Genomic DNA, 19,672 nt, shown 5'->3' with positions numbered 1-19,672 from the left:
TTCATTCGCTTCTGTTCAGCCACTAAAACTTGTTACGCTTTTCATTAGCAACGTTTTCTATTTCGCCAAATAAAATGTGAATCAATGGGCACTGCGCAACAACCCTGGCCCCCTCACCGTTGAAGTCGTTGTTGTGTTATTGTGCATCGCAGCGCGGAAACGAGAAAAGCATCATAACCTCAAATCACAGAAACTGTCAAATTCAGTCGACAATTTGACCTGCATTGGCGGTTTTATCCCCTATCTTGCTTCGTTCGCTTCTGGTGCGGTACTCGCTGCTGTCGTTAGTCAATTTCAATTTCATTTGCCGAACCATGTTGTACTCTGCTGTTCGGACAGTTTTGTTGTCCCATGAAAATGCCTAGTGGAGCCGTGGCTCCTCGGCCCATACCCAACTCCAGGATCTATAACCAGGCCGCTGACACTTTAGTCCAAACTCAACTCCAACGGAAAAATCCAATCCGAACTGGGATGCTGGGCAAATGGATTTGTTAAATGGAAAAGGGAAGCGATCAAAAGTATTATTCGCAGCGTTGTGGAGCTTCAATTGGTGATGGGGATTTTTCTAGTGAGTCCACACTGCTGGTGTGAAGTTTCCTGGTGTTTCTATCCCATTCCTGATCCTATCCGAGGTCTTGTTATCATCACGACTTAGCCTCAGGCTTGTTTTCTAATGTCCGCGTTGAATAAACCGTACCGCGCACCGCGTGCTCTTGACCGATTACTGTGAGCTGCAAGCGCAAAGTCGGTTTTTCAGGATCTCGTCTTTTTATGTCCTGCGCTGGTTGCTGCCCACGATAGTGGATATATGAATAGAGCAACATGGAGCGCGAATTTCAATAAGATGGTGCATTGTGAGTTTCCATTGTGGGAATGCACTTTTTCCGATTAATGGAACCGGGAACAGAGTGTCAGTCACACGCGTTTCACAAACGGCAATTGGTTGAGTATGTCACAAAAAAGTTTGACAGATTTCAAACAATATGTTTTTATGGAGCTATAAAAATCAACGGATTTCAGTGAAGGCATCAAATGACCAAAATTTTCCTCTTGCCATCGCTTTCAAATGTCCTGTTTTCCTCTTGCCACTTTTTTGTATAGTCTAACCCTTTCATGCGTCTTAACAGTTTTGTTGTTTTTATTTCCATAAATGTTTGAAAACAATTTACAAAAACTTTGGTTTACAAAATGTACGGATCTAGACGACTTCAAAGCTAATACCCTGATTTATTATTGTTTTTCCCTGTAAACCAATTAATTGACGGCCTCCTACTCCTACAAGCGCCAACTCCAGGCACTCCAAGAAAAAATCGCATCACGTGTGGATGATTAATTGACTGTCCAGCAAAAATCATGAGTCAATCGTTACGGTAAGAAAGGTAGTTTTTCTTTCGTAGAAAGCGACTGTGCTCAAAACCCTCTGGAGCTACGCCGTGTTAGGTCAAGATTACCGGTTCCGGTTATTATTTCCTACGTTCTAGCAAAACGCGTTTTCATCTACATGCTCCTTGGTTCGCACGAGCTACTCAACGGCCCTCTGGAATATGTAACTTGGAGCTGACGCCCTGTACACCATCCCGACGGAGCAATAAGTGGAAGGTGTAACTTTTGCTGCGCCTTCATATTCAAGAGCAATCACATTTCTTGAAGGCGGGCTAGACTGTGAAATGAGCCACCTCGGGATTAAAATTCTCTAAAGGCCACAGCCTTGAAGCAGAAGAACTACTGCTGGACTTTGAGTACTATCGGAAGATGAAGACGTTGCACTTCGCTCCATAAATGGACACGGTGCAGAACAAGGTTGCTAAGCTTATGCAGGTAAGTTTAACACTGATTCCCTGACGAGGCGATGCTTGTTTCATCTCTACGTCCAAAGCACAGAAAATGGTGCGTGCATCTTCATTCAGAACACTATCTTCACGATGCGAATGGGGGCCAAAACAAAGTGTACTAATGTTGCTGAATGTTTGCAGTGTCGATAAAACCAAGGCGGTGAATTTGCAAAACCAATTTTGAACTGAGAACGGAAGGGCGACTACCGGATTAGCAATTTATTTAATATTTTAGCGTGACCAGAGTTCATTTATCAAACTTCCAGCAACCGGTTCAGAGAGAAGACAGTTAACCGACTCCAATGGCGCTTGTTTCGTGTAGCGTATACAATTCTTCTTTTTTACCGTTCACTCTACGGCCCATACTGCAAAATTAAAACTCAATAAAGCACGCTAGACGCTGCGGGTCTTTAACTTGTGGCGCCCAATTAGGGCGTACCAGCTAGTTGGAGTGTGGTATGCCGCACATGAGTAACAGCACCTGAATTGGAATCAGAGTTAACGACGATAAGACCGTGACGTATTTACTGGCGCGTTTTTCTAAGAATCAATATGGCTTTTGGCGCTTCCTTCTCATACACTACTACTACTGCATTGATAAAGTAACTGAGTAGTTTTCGTACCGAGGTACTTATTTCTATAGCTGAAACGTCCATACAAGAGTGTCATCGGACACATTGAGAATCATGAAATTGGAAAGATGTCATGCTTCCAAACAAATTATAATAAAACTACATGACACATAACGATGACGAGTGTATCGTCATTTATCTTCTGTGCGCATAATATGGCAAGAAGAGATGCTTCGTCCAGTGAAGGACATCTGAAGCTGAACAATGCAAAATTGATGACATTTTTGAGGCAATATTTCTCCTTCAACGATAAAGTACTTTTTCGAATCGATTGATGAGAGCTCTGATTAATCATCGCCGAAATTGTCCTAGTCTACGTCGCAATGTAAGGTGTGGCTTCACCTCACAGAATGATACGGAACGGACCAGTCCAATCGTCCAAACGTATATTTTTCAATTTTCTTCGAACCAATATTGATACCCGCAGTGTAAGAGGAGCGCACAGGACAGGTATCTGGCAAATATCCTCGGCATCGTTCCGAGTCCCCGCTGTGATCGAAATATGTTGATCTACCTTCCGTTACGCTACGGCGAAGAATGGAAACATCATGGAATGAGCAGGCATCCACCTGGATGGAAATTCTGTTATGGAGCTACACGAAAGCTGTGGATTGGCTGGCTTTGCGTATCACAAAAAGATGGCAATATACGTTTTCTTCGGCGGCGCATGCAACAGACAGTCGAAGAGGACACAGGATATGGTTCGGGTTCGATGTCATGAATTGATGACATGTGATGCGGAATTGCTTTTCCTTGGAACCTCCTACTCTATCGATCGGCTCTGATTTTCGACAGTCTTCGGATGTTAGCTTCAGTTGAGCTAATTTCCACCAGGCTAGCGAGTGGCAAAATGAATGCCACCGATACGATGAGGCGTTCAGCCTGCATTCTGTGACGATGACGACTTCGACGTACATGCCATGTTCGGCCATGTGTGTTCCAAGTAGCGTTTTGAGCATATGGGAACATGAAACCATTTTTTTTACTCCAACAGTCTTTCAAACGAAAAAGGGCAATAAAAATGCGCTAATCCTATTGGCAGGGAAGCAATGAAACGTCAAAACTTTGCTCCGGACTTGAGCCGTGTTGGCGCACATCCAGTAGCTCCGACATGTACGTCCTTGATGACTGCGGAAGTAATTTTCCATCGTTGAGACCAGGACTAGGAATCTCCGCAATGCAAATGGTGCGTTTGCTGTTACACTTTTCATTAATCATAAATATTTATAAACGCGACCTCCACATATGGAGGCGAAGGCCAATGGCGATGACTTCTGCCGGAGACAGGTTGCCGCCCAAACATCCGACGGTCGGCTGTGTATGGTCGTCGGTGTTGTAACCTGGTGAGGGCTCTCAAACAGCAGCCAGGATGATGTCGATGAGGCGGAGCATACGGCAGACATATATTCTAACTTCCCATATTTCGATCCAGCTGTGATGTAAATTTTTACTTGGTAGTAGAACTTTGCAATCGTTTTGAGCCGCTTTGATACTTGACTCATGTGAGGTTAATCCGTTTTTGATCTCTCCTTCGGGTTGGGCGAATCGAATCCATAAACAAATCAATCATAAGCATATGCGTACGGACAACAACTTTAAAAATATTCAGGGCTTAAAGCAACTTTGGTTAGTGGTTTAAATATTGTAAACTGTTTTGAGAGCTTGTGTTGTTAAGTTGTAGAATGAAAAATCCGAGCAAAGCTGAATGTTCTTAACAAATGGGAAGAAAATTTGAATAAAGCAGCAAAATAAAAGTAGTAAAGAGTAGAAGAAAGCAAAATTTAATTCAAACGATAAGGATTAAAATATTTAAATAATATCAAAGCACAAGGGCCAACACGATGTATGAAAAGCTTATATTGAAAGATTCTTAAGGCACACTAACTAACACAATATCAGAAAATCCAAACACATCGAACGCAACATAATAATGTACAAAATGGGATTATAAAATGCAGAAGTAGAAAAAGTTGAACCAAAGTGTCGACCGTCACCACAGAAGGAACATTAATCGCGATTTACACAAACAAAATATCGACATGCAGAACGTACGAAATGACATTCGTTCCGAGATGGTAATCCTATTCCATATCTTATCCGATTGCCAAGCAAAACGAATCCCGACCGACGGCAATAAAAATAGCAGGGTGGCATTGTTATGAAAATAAGAATTATTTTCCCGGAAAACTCATCCATCATCACATATTACTCACCGATTGGGGAAACTCAATTTTTTGCCAAGAAAGTGCTAAAAGAGATATTCTGTTTTCACTGATGCCAGTCGAAGCGAAAGAAAGTTGGCTTCGGTTATTTCTTTTCCATTCTCTTGGATCGTTCGGTGAGTCTATCGTACCTCAGCAGTATTTGAAACCGAAAAGCAATGGTGTCAGAACGTGGCTTGAAAACATGATTTGAATAATCCGCTTTATCATCATTGTCATCACCACGAGCGGCATCTTTTGCGTTTCGTCATACCGATGCCGATAATCTTCTTGAAGTAAGTGGAAAAAAAGGCCAAGAAATAACCCAGGGGAATACAAACCACAAAAAATGGGAACTTTCCGAAGACGAATAAAGCAAACATATATAATCCCTGTCATCACCACCGGCAGCGATGAGCATTGCTAAAAACTATTATGCCGCATGCCATCTTGCACCCGTTCGCTTTTACTATGCTTTTCACATATACTCAGCTCTCAATGATTTGTGCCAAAGCAGCGATGGATTGAGCCCTTTAGCTCTGGGGAGACTCTTATCAATAGTCGCAGCGAGACAAACTACAATGCGTGATGCACCAAACGTCGATTGGTGACGGAATGATTCCTATGTTCGAGTGTCGGCATAGAACAAATGAACTGAGTGGGTGGGCGACTGTGTGATTTAGAGTTTAAGCGACAAAAACGGTGATTTTCATCGACCTCGCTGGCATGGGAAAAATCTGTTTACACTCCGGTGAATGCACCAACGATGACAACGAAAGAGGGTGACTGGTTTCCCGCAATACGACATTCACCCCTTTCCTGCTCATTGTGTGAACATTGTTCTCGCCAAGCCCTAGATTTGTCTCCCATTTTTCAACTCACTCACCCAACTCAGTCCCGTCGGGAGTTTTTGTTTTTTGCGGTTTTACTTTTCGCCAGCATCTCTGCGAACCTCCAAACCGCACCACCAGTCCTATCACGATATGGAAAATTTATTTCATTACTCCCTCATCAGTCGAGTTGCGTTCCCAGGGCACAGGGAAAAGCTAGGAAAACGGTCTGTCAATTTACGAACAGCGTAGCGAAACATACGCGTGGCCCGTTCTGCTCCACAGTTTGGCCCATTTTGTACTACGATGATGGATTTAGCCTATCGCATTCTTAGATTTTCTTCTCTTCAGGCGACATCCCATATTTTTTGCGAGGGTTCCATGCTCTTTTGGCTTTTCCCTGTGTTTATGTTGAGTTTTGCCTCCATTCGTATAGATTCGCTTTCCGCAAGCATTCCAATTCCGCAAAGCTGGGGCCCAACAAATCACATCTGTATGGTTGATCATTGTCAGCGCTTCCGTGGATTGGCACAAGAGACACTCAGCATGAGTGAAGCGATAGCAAAACGGATTTTCTCGTTCACCCTTCTGAGTCTGAGGTTCGCCGAGGCGTTCCGGAGCTCGTTTTGCATAGTGGCAGATAAACAGGGCCAGCTTTCTAATCCCTTCTTTCACCGGGCGCTCGGTACTATAATACAAGAACCGGCTCAGCGGGAACTTGTAGCTACACAGCCCTGCTCCCAATCGTTAATCGTGTTGTTCCGATTGGTGGCCCATTGTTTGTAGTCACTTATGAGTATCGAAACTTCGTCTGTAGTAGCTTCCGTATAGCAAGGCCCACAGCAAATTACAGCGGATTCCCGTTGAAAGGTACTTCTTGACGTTATCAACATCTGTATTATTAAAGAAAATCGGGTTCGGATTTAAATGGCGAAAAGATATAAACCATCTCCTTATCTTTCGAATTTTATCTTTGGTTTAAGTGGCAAAAATAAACATATTGGAAACAAAAATATCGAAAGATGTTATATTCGTAAAGCTATCGAGACTTAAACATTAATCAAACTCTCAATTCAACATAAGGAAAGATCAATTGAAAAAAGTATTGGTAAATGGAACCTTCCATTGGCAGAAACCAATAAAATTACCTCAAAAATCACGAGTCACATGAATTTTCAAATCAATTTGATGTTCTTTAACGATTCTCAAGCGTTATCTATAGTCTCAAGTAAATGTTTCGATATGCTTCAACAATCTTCCAGTTGATGAACCATCAACAATTCGATTCAATCGATCAGCAAAGCACAGTGTAGATGCTGGTTCAGCTTTAAATTCGAAACGAGAAATTTGATTCAAACCTCATTAGATCGAAGAATTCATAAGACTCTGAACGCAGTCCGACATGGTAGCAAAAGACTAATTGATTGAATTACTGACAACCGCGGTGACACGACAACCAGCAGAATGCAGATCATGGCGATGACCCTCATAAGTATGATGGTATCGAACCATCCGGAAAACTTTTGTCCGTCTTTTTGGAATGCTGCGCTTGTTATGCACTCGACGTGAATTTTGATGCATGAAATTCGATTTAAATCAATCGCGCAACTGTGCAACGGTATCTGCCTTTCAGCCGACAGGATAATGTTTGATATGGGATGCTTTATGTGGCCACAACCAGTATATTAAATCGTCCGCTCAATCACCAATCAACCAATTGGTTTTAATTTTTCCAAAGTGTAATTTGAATTTTATCTATCAATTCTTGACCAAGAGACCGTACCAATAAATTGCGTCTCAATCAGATACAGTTTTTAATTACGTTAATTGTAAAACGATTGCTGAATTAATTAGAATGTCATTTTAATACACCGACTGACATTGCCAATGTCGAAGTACAAAACTGTTTGGAGTATGTCGTCGATATTTTGCGTCTAATGTCGTGCATAAAATCCACGTAAATGGCTATTGTTTCAATACATAAATTAATTGTTTTATGTATCAATTTCCAGGATCTGTTGAGGATTTTTTACTCCGCCACGAACAGGTCAAACAGGATGGTAATAAATCGAATTTGGAGTTTTGCGGAAAAATCCTCGGTAGTTATGAAACCGGTGGAGTAGATTTACAAGCGGATTAACTGGATTATACAGTTTATTTCCCGGTGCCAACATGCTCTGATTGCCATTAGAAACCACTCAGTCCACGGGAGCGCGGGCATATTAATCATAGCTCCTAGACAGATGGCCAACTTTTCTGCGTGTAGCTTAATGGGGCCTCATCGCGAAAATGGTTCATTTGTCGATCCCAAATTCTCCTAAAAGGGTGTTGAGAGACTGTTGACTGTGTCTCACAAAGGTTAGCAAATAGGAAACGAGGAGGTCAACTCTGAGAGTTGCAGATAGCTCAGAGAAAGTGTGAACCTTTTAGCAGAACTATCTGTTGGACATTATTCCAATTCCTTGATACATTTCAACCAACCAATCTCTTTCTGCCTCCCGGAAACGTAGGTTCCTCCGATCGCGCTCAAGGTGGGTGTAATTTAATTTCCACACTCTACTATCCAAGGTAACATCGTCTTAGCATCTTCCTCCACCAAACGCTGAGCCGTTGTCATTATGTTTCAAACTAATTTAGTACATTCTTCGGACCGGCTGCTGTTGTTACTCGTTTGCCGCGGATCGCTGCAATAGGACCGCTCGGAACGTCACCAGACGGTTCCAAACCCCTACAGGTGATTGGAAAAATCACGTGCGGTTTCTCCTTTCCCTCATAGAGAAGGTTTAACTGTAATAAATTTACATTCCTCTCGGTGATCCGCTACGCTGCTCAAATGGATAAACCCATTCAAACCTTCACGGTGAGTGGAGCTTCACACTCCTATGCTCAACCAAACATCGATCTTTTATTTCTACGAGTTTTAAACTTTACATTTAAATATGTTTTAATGAATGTTTAAATCTTTCAAAGACTCACAAATGGCGTTATTATTTACTACTTCACGCTAAAGTTTAATTTTTAATGTTAATGTAAATTTTACTTGCAACATAAACAACCTCATAGGACATAATAGGACTCCGTATCTTTGAAATCCTAACCACTTGATGACGTTTAAAATTCTTCAGCAACACCGCACATTTACAAATCGTTTCATTTTTCAATCAATTTCCGTTCGGAGGGTTATGAATTTGCATTTTACTAATCCGAAGGATGTCCATGTTCCCTTTTTTGTTGCTTTATTGTTAGGCTGTAAAAAATCAATGAACCGTAACTAGAAAGTGACTCGAACGAGGGCTAACAAGGGTTAGGATTCCATACGATAATCCACCGCTGGCAGGTCGGCCGGCCATCCCTGGCGAGCTATAATAATTCTTTTACGGTACCGCTGGTTCGTGCTGGTCCATCGTACGGTTCCAAGTTTGCGTAGACGGCCCCTTTACACAAAGTCTAAGTTTTCGTTCTACTGACAGACGGAAGAAAACCGAAGCGGAGGGCGAATTTCGTTAAATTTTTGATGAACGGAAAATGTCAATAAAATATTTTTGCTGCTCCACGATTTGCGGGGATGTTTGCCAGTCGGACGAATTGAGACCACCTTCCGGACGATCACGTAACGTGCGTGTAAGGAAGCAGGTCTCTGTTGAGTTCGTGCCACGCCGGAGCTTCATGAATTTTGTGACTGCTAGCCAAATTGGTGAGACTTTCTCGCTTGGTGTTTCATTTACATCTACGAGGGATGCTGAATTTTTCAAATTGCCCATTGGAGGCCCGGACTGGCCCATCTACCACGTAGGACTAGTGCGGTTGCCGGTGTACGAACATTTTATATGCCGGACTGTGTGTGGCTTCCTTTACGGGTTTCCGGGTTCGTCTTGGCTCGGAATGGTTCCAGAAGACGAGCTGGAAATGCACAAATAATTGTTTGAAAAAGAATGCTACGTGACCGGAATGTATATCATACACAGCCGCATCAACCCGCTCTGTTATGCTCTTTTTTTACCTTCTCTTTCCACACTTTGATGTCCTCTCCACCTCGCCTTCCATGTTATTTTTTCATCCACGCTGGTTTGCGGCATTCTGCGAGGCATTGGACGGATTCAATGGTTTCAGCCAAAAGCGTAGCTGGTAAATGAAACGAAACCATCATCTTCATCGCTAAACGTTGCTCCTTCACTCATAAGTCTCTCCTGCAAAATGGGGAAATATTTTTACGCCCTCTCCGCCCGGAAGTCGCCAACTCTGGAAGTGGCCGTTTAAGAAATAGGAAGCAAATAGCGGCTTAAAAAAAGAAAGTTGGGTGACTCATTGTTCTGCTTTTCTCGCTCTTAGCTCTCATTGTTCTGCTTTTCTAACCACAACCCCTTTTTTCGCTTCTCGTCTTACGCTGGTGTGGTCACAACCTTGTAAAAACGGCCGAGGAAAGAAGGAATGATTCAATTTGGTTGCGCTCCCCTTTTCCGAGACGAGTACAGACGCAGTCATTGCCCAGTGCTGTGAAGGTGTGCTGCTGACCTTCAGTGATGGGGAGAGTCTGCCTGACGTGCTGATATCGTAGCGACACGAGAAATAAATATGCTGATCCTGATTAATTATTCACTGATCGTTTTCCTCAGACGGTCGTAAGAAGCTGGACCGGACTAAGCTCGAATTGAAAAGAAAAAGACTGGAAAAATTGTTTAACCGTTTCACAAATGCTCGGCAAACACCAAGATTGTGTGCATTGAGCGTTACGTCGTTAGATGTTTCTTTCTTCTCGGGAATTGAATACAGAGTGAGAATATTTTAAGGTTCCAGTTCCGCAATTCTTCTCTTATGTTAAGCTCCGGAGTTTAGTTTCCAGATTATGCTACTACCGTGTCCGAATCACGACAGCGACGTTCATGGGTCGTTGTTGTGCCAAGTCACTTTAAGCACAAGTCTAATATTGCGATTCTTCGTGGAAACTGCTTCGCGAACCACCAACGCTAGATGCCTAGTTTGTCTAGTCTTATCGTAAGGTACGACTTCCAGCGCACGGCAGTTTGCGCCGATATTAATTACACCTTTTTCGCACTCATCGTCTGCCGTGTTGCTGGTAAAATAATTTATTCCAATTAATGCTAATTATGCTTCATTTCAGCTCCCGAGATAAACACACACCCACAGAGCGGGTCACGTCGTTGGCGCTTGGCGCCCCAGTCGCTGGCGATGTAATTTCGTATTCTCTTCCGCGATTCGGAAGGAAAAGGATCAACGTCTACTTCCTTTCTTAAAGAGCAACTAAGGATGAGGGTCACCCAATTTGAGGTGTAAATATTGGAAAGGCCTTCTGCTGGAGTTGACATTTAAATTTAAATATTCGCATTACTTAGCAGAGGCTGTCGGGAACCACACGCCGTGGAAGGTCCTGAACCTTACCAGGATGGATGGCAGCAGCGTATAAAATCGACATTTTCGGTCTTGGAAAGTGTTGTATAATTTATTCATCACACTAGATTATTCATTAACTATATATGATTTTTTGGGTTGGGTTGTAGTAATGAGTCCAGGATAAAGGAAGCTAATAGCTTAGGTCGCAAGAGATAAAGTCCTATGGCATTTTATAACACTTCACGAAAGGGAAACTTTATATTTTCTGTTAGATAGATAGCCGTAATGAAATTCGTGTTAGTCTTGTAAATTGTTTGTGGGATAGTTATAGAAGAAAGGCACGTATCCTTGAAGCATTCTCTTATTTAATGACTTTGATGTTTCAATTTAAATTCATCGCGCTGGTTTCACAATACATTGAAAGAACGTTTACTTATCACAGTTTGTTTGTCGATATTTTTTACCGACAAAAATTAAAACATCTCACAGACAAATGTTAACCATGCATAAATTGTAAAGATGGCGATCTGTCTTAACTCATATTATGTTTAAAAAATGTGTGGAAGGTGTTACACCGTAAAATGAATCCTGATTAATTGTTCTTACTCGACCTGTATTATCATTTTAATTTACCCTTTTTTTTTCTATTTCGAAGACCTTCAATATAAGATACATTATATTCCGATGAAGGAATTCGTTTCAATTCAAACGTCAAGGCATGTCAAGCTAGCAAGAGTTGCATTGACATCGCCAGAAAAGATTGAAAAATCTAATTAAAAAAACCTAGAAAATGGTCCTGGTAAATGTGTTCTTGTGTCCGCAACATGGCACAAAAACTTGCTCAAAAGTCCTAAATAAACCTGTGACACACCTTGACTTTCCCCTACAAATCTTGGTTCATGACCCGTAACCATTCATTGACCTGGCCGACCTCATTACGCACGCAATGTAAATTTGTCACTCATTTGCGCCGCTATCAAGTCCTTTGGCACAAGGGCGTGTCGCGTTCGAGATACGAGTCCCCCGAGGACTGCAAATTGACGTCCGTCGTTGGTCCTTTTGAGCTTTGAGGGAGCCACCGCTGTGCAGGATATTTTTGTACTGAACAAACCGCGCTTCGGGGATAAAGTGACCACAATGTCCAGAAACAGTCCTGTGGCAATTTCCGTTGTATACGTTCCTTACACACATAGATAACAGCGAGTTCCAGTGAAATACATAACCCATCACCATCACAGATGGGGCGTGGGTCAGAGACACCCTCTGTCCGTGTGTTTACGACTCAGCGCGTGTGTTCTGGGAATTTATTCGGTCGGTTAATTACTTTTTACTGCCCAATGTCATGCCGGAAGCGCATTGACGGTTCTGTTGCACTTTCACCTCGCTCGACACACAATTCCTTTATTTCTTTTTTTGTACGTGTATGACGAAGTATTTGTGGTGAAACTGTCGCAATCCACAAGACCAACCATGAGCTTCATAAAGAGCGCCAAGAACGGAAGTAACTGTGCGAGAATGTGGCGTGCTGGTGGCTAAAGTCGTAAAATGTCCCCATAAATGGCTTCCCTGGAGACGTGGCGGAAAAACCAACGCCACGTGAGGAAAGCCTGCAACTTAAATTAGCCAAAGAACTTCGAGACCATCGTCCGTTATTCGACCAAAGAAGTTTCGACGTAAAACTAAAGTATGGACAGCACTGTGAGCCGTGGCCACACACATGTCCGCACTACGTCTTGATTTGAGAGTTTTTGGGGACGTCTTTTTCTGAGGGATGCGCCTGTGCTATCCCTATTCCATTGTTGTGTTCGATTTTTATCGACGAAGAAAGGAGAAGGATCCGAAGATCTCACGTTGGTTTAGACGACGAAAAGTGAAGCCCCCAAACCCCGTCAAGCTCCGTTGCCTTGCATGGTTTACAGAGTTTTACCCTTTTTGCTTTACTTTGCTTTAAGTTTCTTTTGCTTCGTTTTGCATCTCTCAGCGACAAGACAAAGTTTATCGTTACGATAAATGCTGTTACCGGCCTCGTCATCGTTGGTTGGCAGCCGGCCAGACATAATATTCATAAACGTAAATGAAATTTTCAATTTCGCTGCCCGCATTCTGGTGTTGGCTCTGTCTTGGAGACAGAGGCTGACTCTTGGACTCTTCCTTCGTGTCGACCCACGACATTTCCAACGCCTTAAACCGTTGGCGCCTCCATCGGCCATTAATGCTTGACGATGTTTTCTTTGGTGAAAGAAATCGGTTCCACCAACAGCAACGGGTGTCGGCACCGATCGTTTTGAGCAAAGTGTTTTCCCCTTTTTTATGACAAATAAATAACACGCTTCCGTGGATGGTGTTCCCGTCAGCAATTTGTTGATTCGATTGCTTAAATAATCAAAAACTAATAAAGAATAAACACTCCAAGGAGGAAACTAAGACCTGAACAAAATCTTTACGTCTTATTTTTCTCAAAATAAAAGAATATTTTCCCAAAGTCATAGATAGTTCAACAGCTCATCAGACGTAGTAAAAAAATATGATTGTTTGATTTTTGTAGAACTTTACATAATTGTGCATAAATTTTAACAGTGTACGTCTGAATCCTTTACCCAAAGAGTTTGAAAGAAATCAGCCTCCACTCTTATTACATCCCCAACCAAACAGAACCCTACCTCTTTACAGCAGACCGTCAAAGAATAAAGGCGGAATTCGCGAGGCATCAAAGTCACATACACATTTGTTTACCACCAGCAACTTGGCAAACCAGTCCTCCAATATTCCACGACTCGATTTTCAGTTTAACAAAAAACGGAACAATTTACGGACATAGTCCTCGACGTCGAACAAAATAGGGACCTGAACTTTGGAATACTCCCTTCTTTGGTGGCGCCCACACGGACGACAAAAAGTCCCAATCGGCTCCTTTTTCTCCGCAGTTTTATATTTTTTCGGCAAGTCCATTCCGCTGCAGTGCGGCAAGGGTGACTTGGAAATTGACTGTGAATTTGGCAAACGTGGCACCCCTGGGAATTGTCCTGGGCGGCTGCTAAAACATTGGCCCCAAAGGCCGGTTTGAATAAAATTGAAATTGACTTTTCCTTCACGACGCCCTTTACACAATTTCCTGGAACATAAGAAATAGTCAGTGTTGTTTGGTTCTTCTTATCCGTGTCCTGGCGCTGAGGTATCGTAATAAAGCAGTTTTGGTAACGGCTCTAAAACGGAAAGTTTTATGTCCACTCCGGTCATACGTGGAGGGTTTTTTCGTGACCACGGAAGCGGACCACCCATGGATAGCGACACACTAAAGAGAGACAGAGAAAAGAGAGCGAGAGAGAGAGAAAGAGAGAGAGAGCGAAAAAGAAACAGAGCGACCGGAAAGGATTGCGTATTGGAGGCTATAAATATTTACGGCCTAAATGTGGGCTTCTTGCCACCAGTGGTTCTTTGTTTCGGTTCCTTCCAGAACGCATCTGTTTGTGGTTTTTATCCTCATTTAAACTCCTTCTTGTGGAAAAGAAAGATAAGAAGTTAAAAACCCACTTGTAGAAAAAAAAGAGTTACAATTCTGTTGTTTTTCTTTTTTCCACATATTTAAATATTTGCATTATTCTCCAACAGCTCTTACACGAACAGATTACAGGCGGAAGTTTGCATAGGAGACTAACAGAAGTTTTGGCGTGTGTGTTTGAATTTCTCACTAAAATGGCGACTTTTAAAGAGGAAACAACATTTCCCTTGAGGTGGTTTTTCGGTTTTTTGAAACTGGCTTGGTGATCATTCGGCAAGCCAAACGACAAAGTTTTGTACTTTTAGGCTCGTTAACAAATCCGGAAAATAGTTTTGCTCTCCGGAATAGTCCGGAAACTAAATTTGAATTATTGAGAAAGTATTTTTGAAACAACAATATAAAAAATAAAAATGGTGTAAAGCAACGTTTATATAACAAATTGAATTAGCATTTACAGAACAAAAACTAAGTTAGCAACATAGCTCTTGAAATAAGAGCGAAACTTGTGAAAATATCAAAACATAGAAGAAAACCAATACAAAAGCTCAAGAGTACACACTAACTACAAGACACTGTGAGTGTTCTGCAAAAGGTTGAAATCTAATTAAAAGGGAATGAGTTGTAAATTCATTCAAGCAAAGAGAAATTGTCATGAGCAGTATTCTTAAAAATTAAACACTTTCGTAACTAATGGTTTAGGTTTTACGCTCAATTTACTAATAAAATTATAGCACCAAAAAAAACGAATCTTCTTGTCGATCCTTTTTGGCGATACCTTCGCCCAATCTCATTTTGCAAATTTAGGAAACTAAATTTAGATTGTTGTCCTACCCAAAGGATCCAACAAATTCCCTCTCAGTAGACCATTACCATAATTAGTGCCTTCCGCCCTATTTTGTCGTGGCCAAAAGAAAAGGAATCCTTTCAACTAGCTCATGGATGATTATGAAAGGAAGAAATATTAACCAAAAAAAGCCAAGACCCAGAAAAGACTTTGGAACAGAAATCGGAACATTTACCGTATTTTTCCGTGTATAACGCGCACTTTTTTCCCAATTTTTTTAGCTTTAAAATCTGGGTGCGCGTTATACAAGGGTAGTAAACATTTTGTCTCCTCCAATACAAATGCGCCCTTTTAGGTACATATTCTATAGTATTATTGAATAAATTATAAAATGAAACACTTGTTAGGAATATAATTATCCATACAATATCGTTTTTAAGTCATGGCAGGGAGTTAAAACAGAAGTTGTTGTGAAATCATTTAAAAAATGTGGCATCAGCATGGATCTGAAGATGTCGCAATTTATGAGGACTCTTCAGACCCGCGTTATACACGGGTGCGCGTTATACACGGAAAAATACGGTACTTTCGTTTTGTCTTCCATTCGGCGCTTACGTGTGCTGGACGGTGTGGAAAATATATGCATAGTCATTTCCACTCTTTCACCAAATATCCATAAGTGATCGCACAATTTGGTTCTTCTCCTTTTTATTTTTTTTTCTATTGGTTTCTTCGAAAGCGTTCGTTTAGAAATGCGAGAGGCATGAAGTCAGTAAAAAAATCTAAATGCTTTCTGTTTTGGTAGCGAATACCTCTTCGTTTAAGCCTTTTACTTTGATATTTCTTACTCTTTGGACTGTTTTTGGGCAATGCAAAAAGCCAAAAAAAGGTTCACAATTAAACAGAACAAGCGAAATGTGAAAATTATCACCGCTTAGGGGCATTCGTTCTAAAGCCATTATTGTTGACTATTTTGGATAGATTTTAGCTTCTATTACATGAAATATAAACCTTGTTGAAAAAATGGTATTTTTAAGAATATGATAAGCCGTTTTTCAAGGTACTAAAACCGTTCATAAACTATATGAGCCTTCAAAGGTAACGCACAAACCTCCTCTGCAGTGGAGCAGGCTTCTACACTCCTGTCCATCCAATAATTTACTTAGCTGATCCTCGTTACTACAATGGCCGAACTAGGTCTATCTGCCTTGCAGCAACATATCGTTAAACAAACACACACCTACATCGCTAGAAACTCAGAGAGTATCGTTGCAACGCTCGTAACATACATAGGACGTCCTTACCAGTGCCTATCCAAAAGACCATCACTAGGGTCGGTGTTGGAATTAAACCACCAATCGCAAACTTGAAACGAGCGATTTGTGGGACAGATGCGGCGTTAGAGTTCCATGCCGCTTCTTTCAGGCCTGTAATCGCCTGAGAATTCCGTCGGTAATCCGGTTTAGTGAGCGAGTCGCAGCTGCGCCAACGTCCCCGTGCAGGTTCGTATAGTCCTAGACCGGCGAAAGAGAGAGTGTATAAATTTATGAAAACGACCTCCATTGCCCAGGTCTCCGATACATATCATATAATGATAGAGAGCCACAATGTTCCGATGTCGTCGCTGGGCTCGACGCTCCGGTTGGATAGTTTATGTTTTTCATACAGAAATTGCCGGGACACGGTCCTTCCCATAGGTCGCCGGGTCTAGACACTCGTAAATGAATCGCGATAGCGTACAGGTCGGAAAACGCCTCGGTTTTTCGTTGGCCACACTTGCCTGGGCCACTTGAATGGTTTTGGACGTCGTCGAGCAGTGAGATGGGTGAAACCAGTTTTTCCAAACAACCCTCGGTGGCATGAACATTTTATTGTTATTGCCTTTTCATTACCAACTAGCACCATGCTTGCCATAAAAGGCGTAAAAGGAACGAAATTCATAATTCATTTGGGTATTTTTGTTTTTCTATTAACCGCAGGGTTGTTGAATTATCCCACTAGGATGTTCCGTAGAACCGTGGCGACGAAATGTGCTAAACAGATCGATAAACTTATTTCTTATTCTCCTCTAATTTGCCCTTTCGAAGCCTAATCAACTTTCTGTTCAATACTATTATCGTTCGTTACCACAGATTTGTAGCGCCGCGAAACCAGAGTTGGTCAACACCAGATAGAGAGTATATCGAGATTATGAAAGTAATAAATCGCTGAAATATTTCTCCAGATATCGGTATGTCGCTTGATTTACCCTCCATAACTCAGCTCCCCGTTCATCAAACAGTGCTCTTATATATAAATGGCGGCAGGTCTCAGATTTCCCATCATTTTCCCTGAGATGATGAGACACGGTTCTCGTCCCAGACCTGTGGAAGCGCACGTCGCCATTATCACCGCCATCGCCATGGACCCAACCGCGGGAAGTCAATTATTTTAATTCAATTAATTTTTGCTATCCGATAACCGATAGCATACCGTTGTAGATGGGTCTTTTCTTTTGGCTGCACGGTACCTGGCACCTGGTTCCGTAATCACAGCAGAAAAATCGTGCCAAGATTTTCCATCGTACTTGTCCAAGGGTGTCAGCGCGTTTCCGGTCGAGCAGATATTGGATATTCGTCGAAGGCTGTCCGCGAAGAAAGTGACTTTCCCGACATCACCCGAGACACGCCATTTCATGTTCATTATTCGTTCATTTTCATTCCGATGGCAAATCGTTTCCCTACCTTCCCGAGGCGATGGCGGTCCGTGTGGGATGCTGAAGATTCCCTCGCTTGCCTCCATAAGGGTTTGGTTATGCTCTGGCGAATGCATAAATCATAGCTATGAATCTTAATAAATCTTGAAAATATTGATCCAAGCGGTTGCATTCGTTTATCGAATGTTTGCATACCGGCGATGGAATGTGGGAGTTTCTGTTTTCATTTTATCGTCCAAAATTTTTCCTTGTCTTTGTTAAAAAAAATGGAATCTGTGACGGATATGATGTGACAAGGAATTCCTTGGTAGCATTCTGCAACAAATCCTGGTTGAACGCGAACGGCGAAATGATTTCGAGAGTGGGTTGAGCGAATGTTAGACCATTGTTTGAATTGATGGAGGTATGCAACGATGAGGATGATGGTGATGGGAGATGGATTGTGTTACACTTTACATTGAAGCGTACTGTCTGATAGAGTGGAATCACTTTCGAGAGGAAAAGAGAAACATGTTTTTGCAGAAAAATATAAACACACGCGTTTCGCTTCGTTATTAAATCATTCTGACACGTTGCTGTTGTCTTTCACGCAACGTAATCGAATATGGATTAGTATACGAATACGAAACGTTATATCAAAAAATATGAATTGTGGGTTTAGAAATTGTTTTCATTAAATAAACAATCAAAGGTTAGAAAGAATTGCAATTGTGCTTGAGATTTTGTTCGTTTATTGGAGCATGTAAGCATGTAGGAAGCATTGCATATTCTAAGCACCATACAAATAACGTAAATAATATCCTCAATTACCGAAAAATGGAACATAAAATGGGGACGATCATCATATTGACTCCTGAAATGTCTCAGAAAGCCCTTCAAGTTGAAAATGGAAGAAAACAAATCAAATAAACAAATAATTACTTATTGCTATCATTCGATTCCCAGTCCTAAACCGCTCTTCAGTAGCAGCGGCAGTACTCCTGGATAGGATGGTTTTTTTCGAGAAGGTGTAAGATACGGTACCTTTCCTTTTTTTTGCTCTCCACATTCAAAACCGACCTTGGCTTTCCGACCCGAGAAAAGATTTGCCACATAACAAGAAGATGTTTCAACGGTGAAAAGTTGTCAGAAAAAACATATTTGCATAATTTTTTTCTCTTTTACGCCCATGCCCATGTTTTGAAGCAAAGGGTTTTTCGTCAACTTTTTAGCAAAATCTGTTCCACACATCAAACAGCGTACTTTCAGTGAGCAGTAGACACCAAGGCTATACCTTCCCAAAGCTACCAAGACTATCCTCTCGGGAGACAATCTGTGAAGAGTTACAAGAGTTTCTATCAAGCATCTGTTTCGATCCGTTTGTTTATTCACTTGTTCGAGGGAGCTCTTTAAACATAAGACGCAGTGCCGCTCATTCCAACAGAAAAAAAATTCTGTGGCTAAGATGGACCTGGTACCTTGCGGTCTTTTACTCCGGACATTGGAGGAACAATGTATGTGTGCAGATCCTAGATATCTTAGTCGCCCTCCGAAGTCTTGAAGCGGAAGTGGGTTTATGAATTTGTTATGCCTAAGCAAACGTGCCACCGTAGACACGTCCCGGACGCTTTCAGGGAAAGTTTTCTGTTGATTTCTTTTTAGATATTATAACAAGCCCCGCTTAAAGAAGCCCACTGGCCCCCGAAGTGTTAAAGAGGAAAAAAGTTCTACTTGCCTCAGATTGGAAGACTTCAACGTTGACGTTGAATGTACGGTTGCGGTTTACGTAGAATGTACGGTGGTTTACAGGGCAACCCTTGGCTTCTTATCTCGCTAGGCATGAAATAGAAAAGGGTCGCGTACTACTGACC

The 19,672-nt window shown here is 41.8% G+C and overlaps 1 protein-coding gene across 1 annotated transcript in view; it reads right to left on the bottom strand.

Annotated features, from left to right (window-relative positions):
- LOC131207317 (protein slit-like) overlaps positions 1 to 3,386 on the bottom strand; it is an 11,700-nt gene extending 8,314 nt beyond the window's left edge. The window contains exon 1 of the mRNA XM_058199929.1: positions 3,380 to 3,386. Coding sequence (XP_058055912.1) covers positions 3,380 to 3,386 — 7 coding nt within the window. The remainder of the gene's footprint in view (positions 1 to 3,379) is intronic.
- Positions 3,387 to 19,672: the final 16,286 nt, after the last annotated feature.

Source organism: Anopheles bellator, chromosome 2, assembly GCF_943735745.2.
Source record: "Anopheles bellator chromosome 2, idAnoBellAS_SP24_06.2, whole genome shotgun sequence".
Classification (NCBI taxonomy): domain Eukaryota; kingdom Metazoa; phylum Arthropoda; class Insecta; order Diptera; family Culicidae; genus Anopheles; species Anopheles bellator.
This window is presented reverse-complemented; position numbering and strand designations above follow the sequence as displayed.